Source organism: Octopus bimaculoides, chromosome 2 (genome assembly GCF_001194135.2).
Source record: "Octopus bimaculoides isolate UCB-OBI-ISO-001 chromosome 2, ASM119413v2, whole genome shotgun sequence".
In the NCBI taxonomy this organism is placed as follows: Eukaryota; Metazoa; Mollusca; class Cephalopoda; order Octopoda; family Octopodidae; genus Octopus; species Octopus bimaculoides.
Window position 1 is genome coordinate 46,795,274 of NC_068982.1, and position 19,932 is coordinate 46,815,205.

The window sequence follows — 19,932 nt, forward strand, 5'->3', positions numbered from 1 at the left end:
TATATATATATATATATATATATATGATATATTTATTTATATATGTGTGCACATATCTATAACCATACATGCATACACATATACACATATATATATATATGCTTTTCCCCTTCTTTCTCCCTTTCCTTCTTTTCTCCTTCTTTCTCTCACTCTGTCTCTTCCTCACTCTCTCTCTTAGTCTCTCCTTATCTCTCTCCCTCTCAATATATATATATATTAGAATGTATCTTATATACAGATATATATGTATACATACACACATACATATATATTATAACACACATTTATATACATACATATATAATGTATATATACATATATATAAATATATACATACACACATAATGCATACATATATATAACATATATAATATGCATTATAGATACTATTTATACATATGCATACACTCTCTCTCGCAATATATTGGGTCATCCCATAAATAATGCGATTTTTTATACTTCTTTCATGCTGGCATGGGTTGGACAATTTGACTGAGGACTGGCGAACCAGATGGCTACACCAGGTTCCAATCTGATCTGGCAGAGTTTCTACAGCTGGATGCCCTTCCTAACGCCAACCACTCCTAGAGTGTAGTGGGTGCTTTTATGTGCCACCGGCATGAGGGTCAGTCAGGTGGTACTGGCAACAGTCACGCTCAAATGGTATTTTTTATGTGTCACCTGCACAGGAGCCAGTCGGGGGCACTGGCAACGACCTCACTTGAATATTTTTTTCACATGCCACTGGCACAAGTGCCAGTAAAGCGACGCTGGTAACGATCACACTCGAATGGTGCTTTTTACATGCCACCGGCAGGGGAGCCAGTAAGCTGCTCTGGCAACGATAACGCTCGGATGGTGCTCTTAGCAGTCCACTAGCACGGATGCCAGTCACGCAGTGCAGTCATCGAATTTGATTTCAATTTTGATTTCACTTGCCTCAACAGGTCTTCACAAGCAGAGTTTAGTGTCCAATGAAGGAATATATATATATATATATATATATATATATACATATAATAATATTAGGGACAAAATCCAAAATTACAGGTAAAAACTCAATTAAAATCAATTTATAAAAAATTAAAATTAAATTGAGCTTTACAGAGTAAAATATATATAAATATATAGTTTTAGGGAAAAGAACCAAGGTTCATGAATTCATCGATGAAAATCCACTGTCACATATAGAAAAACTAATAATTAAAAGCACAATAAATGAGTATAATATAATACAAAGTAAATATATATATATATCATCATCATCATCTTTTAACAACCGTTTTTCATGATGGCATGGTTTGACCAGCCAGCATAGATGGCTGGATGGATGGACAGGAAGACAGACAGACATATTGATAGACAGATAGATATAGATACTGATATGCATAGGACAAACCCATCTCATCAGGTACTGGGAAAAGTATCTGATGAGTTGGATTTGTCCTATGCACTCTAGGTAAATGTAGGCTTAGCATGCTATATAAACCATATATAAACAAAGTGGAAAGAGCCACTGTCTGTAGAGTACAAATCTAACTGCATCATAGACTGGGTCCATCTTGAGTGAACACTTGATCCAATCAACATCAATGTTATCAAGATCATTGCAGTTGATAAAGATAAATCATCATCATCATTGTTGTCGTTGTCGTCATCGTTTAATGCCTGCCTTCTATGCTGGCATGGGTTGGACAGTTTGATAGGAAACAGCCAAGTAGAAAACCACACCAGGCTGCTCTGTCTGTTCTGGGATGGTTGTTACAGCTGGATGCCCTTCCTAACACCAACTACCCCACAGACTACACCATAAGAAACAAGTTTCTACCTTCATACCTGCATATATTATCTTTCCATATCTGATGTCAAGGCTGGATAACAGTTTCTTACCTCCAGCCAAAAGTATCTGGGACATTCTTCGGTAGCTATAGTTTGAATAATCTCAGATAATATTGCAATACGAACATTCGAAGTTTGTGCACTTGAATTATGCATTTAAATTCAAGTTTGTGTACCTCGGTTGCACGCTTCCTTAAAAATGCAGTTAATCATTGATTGATCCATGAAACCTCTCTTTCAGTGTAAATTGCCCAATAAATTCTATTGCTCAGAAACGTATGCAAATTCAATTTTCTTTCATAAAGTTCTGGTAATGGTCACATCTAAACTGATGCCAAATTTTCCATGAACAATTTCAGCTGATTCATAATTGGAAAATTTTGTTAAGTTCATCATATTTATTCCTAGCAAATTACTGACTTTTGTTGAATAATAGTTCATATTTGTGAAGTACACTGTATTCTGCAAGTGTTTGAAATCTATCATTAAGTGCAGCAAAGTGGTTAGGTTATACTTGAATATCTCATGATGGAGATTGGTTTCTAAATGTCATATGTTATGCATTTCAACTTTATTAACGTTTCTGCTTCATGGAAGTATTTAGTGCTACTGTTCACTTTCTGCGTTATTCAACTGCTTTTCTGTTGATGAATATTATATGCAAATTAACGAAGATAGCTCCCGTTAAGCTTTATCTACTTTAATTTTAAATAGTTTTATAAATAAAAACTTTTAAAAAATTATTCTCTCTCAAGTTTAAAGCAATGTGCATCTCTCAGTTAATAGTGTGTGTGATTTTTTTTTTCTATGTTAACACCCACACAGAGGAAAAATCAGAAAAAAGAAAAACTGAACATAACAGATGGAAAACCTAGCTACCAATTCATTTTCATGCAGTTCCAAACACTTGTGTAAAAGAAAAATAAATATAAACAAGCAATACTTTTCTGTCGTTAAACTTGTTGCATCCAACAAAATCTTTGTAATGTGGATTGACATTTGAAATACTAGCAATGGAATTATATTGGTTTTTATAGCTTTCAATTGCCAATGAAATATATGAAATGTATAAATATATGAAAACAGTTAATACAAACAGTAAAAGTATCAACAAGTGATAAAGCTATACATTTTATTTTAATGAAAAGCAGCTTTTAAAATATACACTGAGATTATATGTGAATGTGTCTGATTGTACATGGATTATAAATGCTTCTACTGCAGATATGTGCTTTAGCTTCAATTATAGCTGAGTTGTTAAAGCATATTACTATAATTTGTTTCATCTTACACAGGTTATGCTAAAGGAAGAAGTTTAATGCCTGAACAATCTACTAGCATAGTGTAACTTAACTTTTGGAGGCACACTTCTTCACCAATAAGTCAACTGGAGTTTATGTCTATCAGTCTATCGTACTTATAGTCTTGTACATTATTAAACTCAGTGAATTTCATTACCTCTGTAACATTTAAAAACAATATTAATTGCAGAATTGGGGGTTTTATACACCGAAAATTATGCTAACTTAATAAAATATAGACAGGAAAGAGTTGGTATAAACATTCAGTTGAAAAGGTCACAGGGAATGATGAAATGGCCACACTCTAGGATATGCCGAACCATACAGACAGAGAGATCAAGGTTACTAGATTCGATAATGAGGTCTAGGACCATAAAGAAAAGAGATACTTCATGGACAATTAATACTCCTTATACTGACTTTAACTACCCACCTACCAAACTTTTCAAATTTGTTATCCTCATCTTCTGATTTTCACCTTGCTTGTTTTCCAGTTTTCTTGTTGATTAACTCCCAATAACAACAAATTATCTCCCTATTACGACAATTGTAACTCTACCTACATGTGTTTCAATACCCATTCTCCCTCCATTATACACCACTGTCTCTCTGTTCATCTATTTATTTGTCTTTTTGCCTATCTGTCTTTTCTATTCTTCCTTCTCTACACCATGGAAAAGATATTTCTCTTTAATGAAGGACCCTCCCAAAGACATTAGACCCTAACTCTTTCCCAAGACAAACCAATTTATTCTCTTGTTAAATTGCTTACACAAATTCTAACAGCGGGCTCAAGTTGTTACTAAACTCCTCAGGTCTTAATGTTCATTAATACACAAACTGGTATACTGACACAACATACTAAAAGTTTAGTCTCTTTCTCAAGTCATGCTGACTCATAAGAGCTGGTTTCCCAGTTTCCATGGGGTATATACTACCCACCAGAACAAGATATCAGACTATCGCAGGATTACCCATTTTTGCCAGCTGAGTGGACTGGAGCAACATGAAATGAAGTGTTTTGCTGAAGAACACAACACATTGCCCAGTCTAAGAATCAAACCACTATCTTGCAATCATTTGTCCAACACCCTAACCACTAAGTCCTGCACCTCCACTACACAACATACTAACATACTATCTTTAACAGGACATCAGACAACCACAAAGAAGCTCCTTCAGTTAGCAGCAACACATAACTGGGGAAACAGATATTTGGATAACACCCAGTCACTTGGCTGGGTACTTGCAGGCCTAAGATATACTTGATAAAGGCAGAATCATTAGCATCCTGAACAAATACTTAGTGACCTTTCTTCTAACTTAACATTCTCAGTTCACTGAGGTTGACTTTGCCTTTCATTCTTTCAGGGTCAATAAAATATGCATCAGTTGAGTATCAGGGTCAATGCAATCGACTAGCCCTCTCCACCAAAATTTCAGGCCTTGTGCCTGTAGTATAACTGAAAGAATTATTTTTTAAGATGGTGGGGTAAAAAAAGTTAAGGAAATTTTGCAGGTAAAACAAGATGGCCAAACTACAGCAGCATAGATGTTTCATATCGTATTGCAGATCATATAATTTATCATTGAAGATTGAAGGGTGCAATATAGTTTTTCAGCTAGATAGTAAAAGATGGTGTGTTGCAAACAAGAGATGTGAATTGTGCCAGGTTGCTTGGTCAACTAACAGCTTGCTAATTCCCCTTTCCTTATTCAGTATTCTCCATCTTTCTTTCACCCTTCTCTCTCACTTTTCTTTCACTCCCTCTCTCTGTCTCTCTCTCTCTCTTTCTCCAATGAATTGCCTTTACTGCTTCCACATGGCAAACCAATATATTCCCTATTTAAACAGCTCATACAAAAACTATATGTGGTTTTGATAAAGGCCATTATTAGTCTCCTCAGAGTTTAATGAAAACTGCCCAATGAGCTAAGACCAGGAGTTACCCAAGTATAACAATTCTATCAATAACCACAGAACATCACACATCACATTTACAATTTCACTTTGCTTAGTAATAGTTCTCAGATGAAAAAAATATACCAATTTGTTTTGAAAATCTACAATAAAAATTACCCTCAAAAAGATAGAAATACAGAAGATAAATATGAGTCTTTATACTAGACTTTGTCTCGGTTGTTGCTGCTGCTTCATCAAATTAAAATAATAAAATAAATAAAATAAAATACTCACACACTGTATTAAAAAAAAGAGTGTGTGTGTGTGTTGGCACTCCGTCGCTTACGACGTCGAGGGTTCCAGTTGATCCGATCAACGGAACAGCCTGCTCATGAAATTAATGTGCAAGTGGCTGAGCACTCCACAGACACGTGTACCCTTAACATAGTTCTCGAGGATATTCAGCGTGACACAGTGTGACAAGGCTGGCCCCTTTGAAATACAGGCACAACAGAAACAGGAAGTAAGAGAATGTTGTGGTGGAAGAGTACAGCAGGTTTCACCACCATCCCCTGCTGGAGCCTCGTGGAGCTTTAGGTGTTTTCGCTCAATAAACACTCACAACGCCCGGTCTGGGAATCGAAACCGCGATCCTATGACCACGAGTCCACTGCCCTAACCACTGGGCCATTGGGCCTCCACTAAAAACAAAGTATACTAGTAGAAAATATATCATCATCATAATTGTTTAATGTTTGTTTCCCATGCTGGCACAGGTTAGATAGTTTGACTGAAACTGGTAAGCTGGAGAGCTGCACCAGGCTTCAGTCAGTTTTAACTTGGTTTCTATGGCCGGATGCCCTTCCTGACACCAACCACAGTGTGTATCAGGTGCCTTCTACATGTCACTGACATGACTGTTGTTTTGTATTACTGGTACAGGTGCCTTTTACATGTCACCTGCACTAGCCACAAGTAGCTCGATGTGTCATCTCAAGCACAACAAATCACCAAAGGTTTCAGTCACTTGTCATCACTTCTGTGAGATCCAACATCCGAATATCATATTTCACTACCTTGTCCTATGTCTTCCTAGGTCTATCTCTTCCACAGAATCCCTCTACAGTTAGTGAGCAGCACTTCTTTATGACAGTATCTACTCAGTATATATACTAACAAATTATATAAAGGGTACTAATGCACTCTTCTAAACAGTATACTAATACAGCATACCAGTCATTACATTAATATTGATTTCAAATTTTGGCACAAGGCCACCAATTTCAGGGGAGGGGAAAAGTCGATTACATCGATGCCAGTACTCAACTGATACTTATTTTATTGACCTTGGGAGGATGAAAGGCAAAGTCAACCTTGGTGGAATTTGAACTCAGAATGCCAAGATGGACAAAATATTGCTAAGCATTTTGCCTGGCCTGCTAACAATTCTGCCAGCTCACTGCCTTAGTCATTTCATTAACATAGCATTCTCATACAAGGTGACGAGCTGGCATAGTTTTTACAGCACAAGAGAAAGGACTTAGTGATTCTTTCTGGTTCTTTACATTCTGAGTCCAAATCTTACCGAGGTCAACCCTGTCATTCATCTCTCCGGGGGTGGTCGAAAAGAAAATAATTAGCAAGTACTGGGATCAATGCTATTGACTAAAACACTCTCCTCAAAACTGCTGGCTTTGTGCCAAAATCAGAAACAATTCTAATACAGTATAATAAGGAATATATTTAACATTATAACTCAGTCTAATACAAAATATTGAACAATATGTGAACACTAAATGTTTCACTACTAGTATGCTTACACAACTTACTGAAAAGTATAATTCATTACAGCATTAGTATGTTAGGCACTTCACTAATACTGTATTCTAATTCAGTGTAACAAAAAGTATACTAACACACTATAACAAACATTAAACTAACAATATACAAATACAGTATACTAAAGAAAGAATACTATACATACTATAGTAAACAATACACTAACACACACTGCTATTATTGGTGTGTGTGTGTGTGTGTGTGTGTGTGTGTGTGTGTGTGTGTGTGCGTGTGCGTGTGTGTGTGTCTGTTTGTGCATCATATATATTTATCGTGTAGTTTCTTTGTTGAAAGTAAATCGCAATAGATGGACGACAACATGAAGTTATTTCTGGAAAGTAGTTTCTGGCCTGGAGTATTTGTACTTCTGAATTATTCTCAAAGACCAATGAAATGTGTATGAGAGAGAGAGAGAGAGAGAGAGAGAAAAGACAGTAAGAGAGAAGGAGAGAGAGACAGACAGAAAAAGGAGTGAACAATGTAAACACAAGTATCTAAGGCTATATAACTGAAAATAGTGAATGGATGAGGGCAATGTACTAACCTGGTGTAGCTATACATTGTGTACTATCAACTAAACTACTAATAACTGGCATTATCTATACTTTGAAATGGAACCAAAAGACCAGAGAGAAAGTATGTAGCCGTTTAATTGAAAAAAAAAAAAGAAAAAGAAAAAAGAAGAAAGAAAATTGAATAAATACATTCAAACATTACTCCATCAATATCTAATTAAACCTATCCATTTATAATGCACTGTTGAGCAATCTGTGATCATGTTAGAAAGGTAATTGGCCACCAGCTTCAAAGCTTAAGTCAATTTTAATGTAATTAAGTCTCTTTGGTCTTTACTTAGAATTATTAGTCAGTCTCTCTCTAAACACAGACAAAATTTCACTTCCGACACACCATGGTTATTTTCAAACAAATGCAAACCTCCTATTTGAAGACAATGAAAAAAAAAACTGATTAATTAAAGCATATCTCAGAGGGTCCCATAACCCTGTTGTTGTTGTTGTTGTTGTTGTAATTGTTGGTTTTGTTGTTGTTGCTGTTGCCATTGAGGGTACTGCTGAAGAACTGATCTTCATACAATAATTCTAAAGAATATTACACTGGAATGGTTTTCCCAATCCTTTCACTATAAAAAGGAAAGATGTGTATATTGTAGACACAGTGGATTGGCAAAATCATTAGAAAAATCGATTAATGACATTCATTCCAGCTCATTATGTTTTGAATTCAAATCTTACCAAGAACAACATTTTGGAATCATGAAAATAAAATACTAGTCAAGAACTGGGATCAATGGTCTTGACTCTCAAAATAGCTGGCGTTGTGCCTTAAGCATTTAAGCATCTATCCTGAGCACTAGAAAATGCACGAATACATGCAGGCACAGACATGGCTGTGTGGTAAGAAGTTTGCTTTCCAACCATATTGAGTTTAGGGCAGCCAGCTGGCATAAGCATTATCATGTCAGGCAAAGTGCTTAATGACATTTCGTCTGACTTCACATTCTGAATTCAAATTTCACTGGGGTTGACTTTGCCTTTCATCCTTTCAGAGGTCAATAAAATATATACCAGTTGAGCACTGGGGTCAATGTAATCGACTGACTCTTTACCCCAAAATTGCTGGCTTTGTGCCCAAGTTTGAAGCCATTATTAATGTTGGGTTTGAACGGTGGCAAACTGGCAGAATCATTAACATGCCAGAGAAAACAGCAGTATTTCATCTGTCTCTACATTCTGAGTTCAAATTCAACTTTGCCTTTTGTCCATTGGCGGTTGATGGAATAAATACCAGTTGAGCCCTTGGGTTGATGTAATTGATTAGACCCCCACCTCCCCTAAAAAATTTCAGACTTTGTACCTATTATGGAAAGGATTAATGTTGGGTTTGGAATATAAATTCACGTGAGACTTTGATGAACGTTTTAATTTATGACAGATTACATTAAAACAGCAAGTTTATACCATAGAACTATGCTGCTCTCAGGCAGGTTGGTATCAAAAAGGTTAATATGCTAATGCTGTGCAATTTTGTGAAGTACTCAAGAAGGAATATTCCATCATGTGTGAAGACAAAGTTTTTAATGGTATCAATACAATTCAGTAGATGGGCCTTGTGCCTAGAGTAGAAAAGAATACAATTCACTAGTTTATGGAACTCGTCACTCTCGTTATCTACCCCCTGCTGCCTTTCCCCAGATATAATTCAATAACTACATTTTATTCTATCTGCTGTGAGGTCTCCAGTTAAAAGTACTAAAATCTCCAATGATATTAGTCTGTTTACACTGGCAACCAATAGAAGAATTCATGTATTTCCAAAACATCTGCTTCTAAGTAAAAAAAAAATTAAAAAAGTGAGAAACATGAAAAGAAAAACATGAAAAGGAAAATATGAGAACTCTTTAGTTCCTGATTTCATCATTCCTTTCCAATTTTCTCTTAATCTTTCAGTCTTTTACCTAGTACCAGTTAGCAATTGTTATAAAAAGAAGAATACAGAGCAAATTATAGCCTGGAAATATGGTAGGCATTGACACTAACAATTGCCATTAAAACAGCTCTCACTTCTAAAGAAAATAAAAATATCTCTCCATATTGATCAAAGTATCCTTCCCAAACCAGAGGAAATATGTCTCAACTGATTTTTACCTTTGCTTAACATTAACACTTAGATTAGTAAACAACACAGACTATTATTACATGCTCTGCTCTCTATTTGGTTTATCCTTCATCATAGCCATTATTTTCTTTTTTTTTTTGTCTCATTATTTGCATTATCTTCGTTTTCCTTTTTATCCTCATTGATGGCATTAGTGGTGGTGTTCACATTATTATTATTATTATTATTATTATTAATTAATATTAAGGTGGCAAGCTAGCAGAATTGTTAGCATGCTGGGTGAGATGTTGTGCAGCATTTCATCCATCTTTATGTTTTGAGATCAAATTCAACCAAGGTCAACCTTGCCTTTTATCCTTTCAGGGTTGATGTAATCGACTAGTCCTCTCACACCAAATTTCAGGTCTTGTTTTTAATAGAAAGGATTAATTATTATCATTATTATTATTATGAAAAAGGTGGCAAGCTGGAAGAATCATTAGCATGCTGGGTAGTAGCATTTCATCTGTCTTCACATTCAGGTCAACTTTGCCTTTCATCCTTTCGGGGGTCGATAAATTAAGTACCAGTGAAACACTGGAGTTGATGTAATCAACTAGTCCCCTTCCCACAAATTTCAAGCCTTGTGCCTATAGTAGAAAGAATTATCAGACCATCATACAAAATATGCTGCAGTATATAATCATTTGATGTTATCATTTTGGATTCAAACTGCACAGAGGTTAGCTTTAGTTTTCATCATTTTAAGACAGATACGATAAACACTCACCAAGTGTAGAGGCCAATTTAATCATCAACTGTTTTCTGCCCCACAATTCATGATCATGTCATTATGTTAGAAATCAATATTAATTTTCTTTCATTTCATAATTGCTTTTTTAAATAAATAAATGGCTTTTTATTGAAGAATACTCACTTGATAACTTTTCATGTCCATAACACGTTCAAGAGCAACGGAATAATCTGTCCAGTATAGTATCCAGTCATCATTTTCACCAACTTCCTTGAATCCAAATTTCTTTGTCATACGTCTAACTATGTAAAGAAATAATATTAGGCTTGTTTTTGCTTTTTTTTTTTAAATCCAATTTTGTGATTACGTACACAAATACTGCAAGAAAATAAGAAATTATTAATAATAATAATGATAATAATAAGAATAATAATAATAATAATAATAATAATAATAATAATAATAATAATAATAATAAGAAGAAGAAGAAGAAGAAGAAGAAGAAGAAGAAGAAGAAGAAGAAGAAAAAGAAGCAGAAGAAGAAGAATCCTTTCTACTATAGGCACAAGGCCTGAAATTTGCTGGAGGAGGGGGACTTGTCAATTGCATCCACCCAAATGTTTCATTGGTACTTAATTTATCAACCCCAAAAGGATGAAAAGCAAAGTCGATCTTGGTGGAATTTGAACTCAGAATGTAGCAGCAGGTGAAGTACTGCTAAGCATTTTGCCCAGCATGCTAACGATTCTGCTAATCCTTTCTAATATAGGCACAAGGCCTGAAATTTTGGGGGCAGATGCTAGTTGATTATATTGACCCAGTACTTGTCTGGTACTTATTTTATTGACCCCTAAAAAAGATGAAAGGCAAAGTCGACCTTGACCGAATTTGAATTCAGAACATAAAGGTGGACAAAATGCCACTAAACATTTTGTTTGGAACACTAATGATTCTGCCAGCTTGCCACCATTACAATGATGATGATGATGATGATGATGATGATGACAATGACGACGATGACAATAATGATGAGGAGGAGGAAGGGGAGGAGAAGGTGGAAGAGAGAAGGAAGAAGGGGAATTGGAAGAGGAGGAACCCTCATAATCAACATATCAGTCCCAACAGATGATAATGAATCTGTCGAAGAGATGGAGAAATTATCTAAATGTAAAGACCTGGAAATAGAGATAATCCAAATGGAGTGCCTCAAAAATTTCATCTATTCCAATATTAACAGATGCTTTGGGAATGATCAGAAAACATGCAGACAAATACATTAGTGAAACACCTGCACTTACAAATACACACAACATTCAGATAAGAACACAACTAAGCAATGTACACATATTATATTGGGTCATTTCCCTATAATGTAGTATGGGTGCTGGCATGGATGTGTGGTAAGAAGTTTGTTTCCGAATAACATGGCTCTGGGCTCAGTCCCACTGTGTGGCACCTTGGGCAAATATTTTTATCTACAGCCTTAGGTTGAACAAAGCCTTGTGAGTGGATTTGGTAGATGAAAACTGAAAGAAACCCGTTGTGTGTGTGTGTGTGTGTCTTTGTGTTGGAGGATGTCTCCCACCACTGCTTGACAACCCGATCTTGGTGTGTTTACATCCCCGTAACTTAGTGGTTCAGCAAAAGAGACCAATAGAATGAGTACCAGGCTTAAAAAGAGAGAAAGAAGTACTGAGGTCAATTCGTTCAACTAAAAATTCTTCAAGGCAGTGCCCCAGCATGGCCACAATCTAATGGCTGAAACAAGTAAAAGGTAAAAGGTAGTACCAAAATACCAAAACCAAAACAAAATACTGCACATGCCAAAGTGCACAGAACCACATTTGGTAGAGCAGTAAAAGCACGCAATAAAACTATGATAATTGAATAACAAGAACAGTGTCAACCTCAAGACTGTTTCTAACAGAGACACCAACAGATTCTGACATGAATATGCTAATCACTGTTACGTTTTATTATTGGGAACCAGCATCTCCTCTCAGATTCCCTACTGCATGCCAGGGCCAATTTTAAGCCAATTAGATTTGTTCAAACTAGATCCCACACCAAGAAAGTGCCCCATGCACACGCTAAAGTAGAGCACTCAATGATGAAATTTTAGTATATCATTGTGGCTAATGGTTGAGCATCAATACTTTTTGATTGGCTAATGGTTGATGCTGAACACTTTTTAACTAAGACATCAATCTTCAGCTCTTAAAGAGTAGAGAACCCCACTGATAATTCTTTACCTGGGCCTTGCACCTCCAAGTGCCAGCTCTACTGCACACAAAAATTTATTATCAGTAATCAGATATCAGCATGCATAAACAAATAATTTGTTTGTTGAAGGTACAAACAAGAATGAAAAACGGGCTGGACTCATTAACATGGTGTAGATTTGGTTGAGAAGATATAACAAAGTCAAAAGACCAGGCATCACAAAGTCATCACTATCAAAATGAATTGAGTGTGTTATGAACAAACAATCATCTGAAAGAAGTTGTTCTCTGATGATGAAGTACAACAGTGATTAACATATTCATATTCTTATTTGCTGAAATGTCTTAAGAATTAATATGTTTGTCATCACTAGGGTGGCGAGGTGGCAGAATCGTTAGCATGCTGGGCAAAATGCTGAGCAGCATTTGGTTTATCTTTACTTTCTAAGTTCAAACACCACCAAGGTCAACTTTTCTTCTCCTCCTTTCAACACTAATCAAATAAATATCAGTTGAGCACTGGAGAATCAGTGTAATTGACTTGCCCACTTCCCTGAAACTGCTGGCTTTGTGTCAGAATTTGAAACCAATATATTTGTCGTTATTTTGATTCTTGCTGTTAACTATGTGCATCATGATTTATTATTGCTTTGCCAACATTTGCATGCATTAGCAAATAATTTGTTTACCGAATGTATAAACAAGAGCTAAAAACTCTTGTCTGGGTTAGCTAATTTAACTGAGGAGACATAACAAAGTCAAAACACAGGGTGTCTCAAAGTCCTCTTACTGTAATGAATCAAGTGTGTTATGAGCACACCTTCCGAATGAAGCTGTTCTCCACCAATGAGATGCAATAGTGATTAACATATTCACATTTGAATTTGCTAGAACATATTAAGAATGAATATATATCATCATTCTGATTCTCACAGTTCACCATGTACATGACAATATCTTATCAAATGTGTAGTCTTTATAAAATGAAAGAGATAGAGAGAGATCCAATTGCTAATAGAATGGATTTTCTATTGAGTAGTTCCTGTATCCTCTTCACCAATTAGTGAAACGTTGCCTGACACACTAAGTCATTAAATGCTTTCAGATGGATTTCCAAGTTAATCACATTTTTATGATATGCAAAGAGATTGTTTTGCTATCATTACAGAAGAAACAGATGCATCTTTCAATTGTATTTCTTAGTTTATTTATCGAAGTTTTTAAGAAAAACTTTTGATTAGATTTCATTGAAGACTTAAGCTTTAAAACTGAAATATAATTAAAGTTCAAGTTTATTTTGCATAATGATGACACGTAGTATATTTACAGAACAACAATATTTGAAAACAAGCACACCTTCAGCTTTAGACACTGGGATAAAAAGAAAACAACCAAATTATCCAGTTATATATGGTCCTTAAAAGAAAAAGGTGTCAGCTATAAGATTCACTGGAAGATCTTGGCCAAGTCTAAGCCTTACACCAACGGCAGTGGAAAGTGCAGTCTTTGCGATATACCAGGAAAAATTTTACCCAACGTATCGAGTAAGAATAGTCCAATGAGATAGCATTTGCCTGCTCCATCATATGATCCCATGCTCACATCGAAGGCACCCTCTGTATTGGTTGTCTTAACCCACTCTGCATGGTATATATTTTGCCATTTACAAAGATGATGCTCTAGCTTTAACCACAAACACTAATGGACCAGCACAAGATTGGTTTAGGAAGGACATTATCCAAATGATGAAAACATTCGATCTTAGCATAACAATAGGTACCAATCTGATGGTTGTCAATTTCCTAGATGTTTCTTTAGATTTAAATAAGAATATTTATAAACCCTATAGAAAGCCCAACGATAGACTTAGCTTATATTATGTAGGTTCCTGCCATCACCCCATAGTTTATAAGAATTTAGTTAAAAACATTAGCAACTGAATTTCTAACCTCTCCTTCAATATAAACATTTTAAACACCAGACCATATGGTTTCAATTTCTTTATGGCCATCCTTGGTGACAGATAATCTTCTGCTTTGATCTCTTATAGAAATTTTCTTAACTAGCTAATTTGCTTGTTGCAAGATCAGCAACTGTGTGTCATTTATTTCCTATATATTGCAAGCTGGAGTGAATTAATGCTATTGCTTCTGAACAAGTATCCATCATTGAGGATGACTATAAAGAGGTTGAAACTGTTCAGTCTGGTGGTCTTGTGGCTGAAATAGAAAAGAATTCTCTCCCCGCTTGCAATGTATATAAAGTGCAATGTGCACTGAATAATCAGCTGGAGGAGGCATCCTCCTGGGGGTTAAAATAGCAGTATCATCAGTTCCTAGGGAACACTCATGTTTAGGTGACATTAAACACTACTTCTCAGTATAAATACTGCTTTGATCTCTTGTATAGATTTTCCTAACTAGCTAATTTGCTTGTTATATGTATATATATACATACGTACATACACATAGGTACACACACACACACACACACACACATGTGGACTATTAAACCTATATGAGTTTTACTAGTGGTGGGTGTATTATAAACTACGTTGTTAATTAAGCTATTCTAAAGAGTAGGTATTCATACTAACACAATTACAATTTGCACTATGGCAACTGCCAACGTAATTAGTGAATAAAAGTTTACACACACTTGCGCATGCGCACACGCACACACACACACACACACACACAGGTAAATAGATAAATACATACAAAAACACATAGAGAGACAGATATAGACAGATAGGCAGGCAGATATGTATGTATGTACGTATGTATGTATGTATGTATGTACGTATGTATGTATGTTTGCATGTATTAATGTATGAAAGTATATAAAATGTGTGGACATATGTATGTTTGTATCTTTAAAATTTTTATGTAGAAATATTCACATACATACACTATTTAAATGTTCACATACATATACTATTTAAATGCTTGCACATATCTCAGGGGTAAGTTTGCAAATGTATCATCCACAGATTGCATTTATTTATGAACTTTTCCAATTTATTATAATCTATAATTATTGATCTAATTAGGTATCTATTTACTGCATATTATTCAATTAGCTATCCATTTCTTTATCTATATAGTTATGTATTCACATGTTTATTATTCCAGTAAATGTGTATACATTTTAAATATTGATTATGAAGCAATTTCATATGAGTGTGTTTTACTTAAAATAAAATTATGTCGTTTGGTTATACTGTCTGTCTCTAAATGTTTGACGTCATATTTTGCCATGAAATAATTTTCTCTGTCATGAATCAAGCTCATTTTAAACATTGGAATCCCACCCACAAAATATTCTGAAATAATTACGCTGCATCTAGACTCAAAGTATTCTGTTTTTAATGAGCTATTGAATTAGCAACAGTAGAATTTCTCTGCTAAAACATTACATTTATAAAATACAACTACATATAATCTTTTAACTTTCTCTTTTACTTGTTTCAGTCATTAGACTGTGGCCATGCTGGGGCACTGCCTTGAAGGATTCTTAGTTGAATGAATCAAACCCAGTAATTAAATTTCTTGCTAAGCCTGGTACTTATTCTAGCGGTCTGTTTTGACAAACCACTAAGTTATGGGGACACAAACACACCAACACCATTGTGAAGTGGTGGTGGGGGACACAGACACAAACACACACACACACACACATATATATATATATATATATATATACAACAGGCTTCTTCTAGTTTCCATCTACCAAATCCACTCACAAGGCTTTGGCCAGCCTGGGGCTATAGTAGAAGAGACTGAACCCAAAACCATGTGGTTAGGAAGCAAGCTTCTTACCATGCAGCCACGTTATATATATATGCTATATATATTGGCTATATATTGTTAACATCATAACATTTTTTTAACTTTGGGAATATGAATAATTCTTTCTAAGAATAGTGAATCTTGAAACAATTAAAGGTATAAATAATAGCAAGTAAATATAGGGTTAAAAACACTTTGGATAGAAAAAAAAGAATTGAAGACTTCCCATGGGACTCAAACTCACAACTTCTGTAAGCATGTCAGATGTTGTACCACTTGACCAAAGCAGTCCTTTGAAGTTCTCTGTCCATTGTAGAAACTTTATTGTTACCAATGGTTATTGTATGTTGTTGACATCATAAAACTTTTAAAACTTTGGAAATTTGAAATAATTCTTTTTAAAGAACAGTGAATGTCAAATCAAATAAAGCTGTAGTAAGAGTGGATCAATATCAGGTTAAAAACTCTTTGAATAAAACCAAAGTTAAAAGTTTCCTACGGAGCTTGAACACACATCTCTTGTGAATATGACAAATGTTCTACCACTGGACCAATGAAATCAGTCAAATTTCTCTATCTTTCACTGAGTGGGAATGTTCTGGGTTGACTCTAGTTTTAACACCTCTTTAATCTTAAGCATGGTTTTTTTTTCTCCCTTACAGATTGCAGTGAAAATCATTTGGAGGTTCACATGTCTCCTAAACATATTTGAACTGATCTTCAGTTTACATATACATGTATTATGCATATATGTACCTTTTATCTTGTTTTAGTCATTAGACCGTGGCCATGCTTGGGCACCACCTTCAGAGAATTTTAGTCAAATAAATCGACCCTAGGACTTACTTTCATTTTAAGCCTAGTGCATATTATATGGGTTTCTCTTGCTAAACTGCTAAGCTACAGGGACATAAACACGCCAACACTGGTTGTCAAACAGTGGGGGGGGGGGGGCAAACACAGACATAAAGACACACACATATATATATCTATACATGACGGGATTCTTTCAGTTTCCACCTACCAAATCCACTCGCAAAGATATGGTTGGTCCGCGGTTATAGTAGAAGACACTTGCCCAAGTTGCTATGCAGTGGGAATGAACCTGGAACCATGTGGTCAGGAAGAAAACTTCTTACCACGCCTGCACCTATATATATATATATATATATATATACACACATACAAAATTCTGTATAAATATATGATGGTAGTCTCCTGAAGGGCAGTTTATGGATCCCATAAACTCACCTTCCCCATTTTTAATATATATATATATATATATATATATATATATATATACATACACACACACATATACATATATCGCTTAATGGTTAAGGTGTTGCACTCACAGCTGTTAGATCAGGGTTTCAATTCCTAGTCCGGATCATGTTTTGTGTTCTTGAGCAAAATACTTCATTTGATGTTGCTCTGCTATCACTTCAACACCTAAGGTATAGTTTGAGTATAGTTCTATTGGTCAACTGTGACAAATTCATAAGCAAGAAAACTATTTGTCAACATCAGGGAGTGGAACGCACAATTTCCTGTAATTTGGACCACTTCATGATCACAGCAGACAAAATGGAAACGGCGTTGCTCTGGAGGATGATGAGAAAGACATGCTGGAACAGCCATTCTGACTCATGGGGCTTGCACTTGAAGATAACGATCTCTGCTCTGATAGTGGTGAGCAGAGATATAGTGTAAGGAATGAGAATGCCAGAGGTCTCCACTGCCATTGTTCAACAAGAAATTGCAGATCAGTTTTTCTCAGACAATGAGAGACTACTATCAATATATATTATGTATGTATATATACTGTGTGTATACGTATATATATCATCATCATCATTTAACATCTGCTTTTCATGCTAGGGATCTAGTCCATCTCAATCACAGATTTTTTAATTAATTTTTTTTAACTAAACAGTTTGAAACTTCAAATACTGGTAGAATTTCTCACATAGAACACAATTTACTCTGGATGTTTTTGACAAAATTTCGTATTTTAGAAGTTATTTCCTGTTAAAGTTGTCATATTGGCATAATTTCAACCAATCAACGACATGTATTCGTTCAAGAAAGCTACTGCTGTTTGCAATAACAATCGAAGAGGAACAACTTCCGGGTCATCTCTACTAAATGTCACTACTCTGTTCAAAAATCAACACCATAGAGCAACAAGCCTGCAGCTAACTTTGTTGTTGTTGAAGAATATGTAGTTTCAAAATGCCTTATTTTACAACTATGAGATGTACTGCTATTGTCATGATTTTATCTTATTATAATCAACAACAAACACACTTTGTCAATATAAAAGTCTTTATTACATAAAAAATAACAATTATCAAAACATGAAGGTAAAACAAAACAATTAGTGGCTTATACACTGGAAAATACAGTAATTGTAGTGGCTGTGACAAATTTGATCGCTGGTTGCTAGTTGATAGTGTAGAAGGGAGGGAAAGACTAAGGAATGCATGGTGCTGACTAGAAAGGAAGGAAGGATAAAAGTGACATTGTCTTCGCTCGCTGTACAAATAGAACAGAGTGGTGACATTTAGTAGAGATGACCCGAAACTTGTTCCTCTTCGATTACTATCGCAAACAGCAGCGGTTTTCTTGAACCGAATACACGTCATTGATTGAAATTACCCAAATACAACAACTTTAACATGAAATAACTTCTAAAATATGAAATTTTGTCAAAAACGTTCAGAGTAAATCATGTTTACTCTACATCTAGTAGAGATGACCCAGAAGTTGTTCCTCTTTGATTACTATCACAAACAGGAGTGGTTTTCTTGAACCAAATACATGCCATTGATTGAAATTACCTAAATACAACAACTTTAACATGAAATAATTTCTAAAATATGAAATTTTGTCCAAAACGTTTGGAGGAAACCGTGTTCTACATGAGAAATCCTACCATTATTCAAAGTTTCAAATTGTTCAGTTAAAAAAAAATAATTAAAAAATCTGTGATTGAGATGGAATAGATCCCATGCTAGCATGGGTTGGACAATTTGACTGAGGGTTGGTAAGCCAGTAGGCTGCACCAGGCTCCGATCTGATCTGGCAAGGTTTCTACAGTGGGATGCCCTTCCTAATGCCAACCACTCCATGAGTGTAGTTGGTGCTTTTTATGTGCCACCAGCACAGGAGCCTGTCAGGGGGTACTGGCATTGACCACGCTTGGATGGTGTGTTTTAGGTGCTATGGGAACAGGAGTCAGTCAAGGGGCACTGGTATCGGCCCACGCTCAAATGTTAATTATTAGATGCTACCAGCACAGGTGCCAGTCAGGCGGCACTGGCCACAACTATGATTTCGATTTCACTTGACTCAACAAGTCTTCTCAAGCACATTGCATATATATATGTATATATATTGTCAGTAAATCATAAATCCGAAAAAGAAGCACATTTTAAGTTACAGAGCAGTGGAGAAATTAGATGAAGATAATTACGGCCGGCCTATGGAGTTACCCTGGGCTTCATGTCCATAAAGTGCTTAGCATCACAGCGTCTCTTCAGACCCTAATGGCCAGTGGCCTATAAACCTCTCTTCAAAATGAAGGAAGAAAAGCTCTTGTGGGTGTGAAACACAGGGTAACTCCAAAGACTGGCCATAACTATCTTTATCTAAATATATATAT

The 19,932-nt window shown here is 35.5% G+C and overlaps 1 protein-coding gene across 6 annotated transcripts in view; it reads right to left on the reverse strand.

Annotated features, from left to right (window-relative positions):
- Nucleotides 1-19,932, reverse strand: part of LOC106875928 (tubulin polyglutamylase ttll6) — a 426,314-nt gene that overhangs the window by 175,292 nt on the left and 231,090 nt on the right. For all 6 annotated transcript variants that reach the window (XM_014924247.2, XM_014924246.2, XM_014924244.2 and 3 more), the window contains one exon: nucleotides 10,436-10,554. In XM_014924247.2, the coding sequence (XP_014779733.1) occupies nucleotides 10,436-10,554 (119 nt within the window). The remainder of the gene's footprint in view (nucleotides 1-10,435; nucleotides 10,555-19,932) is intronic.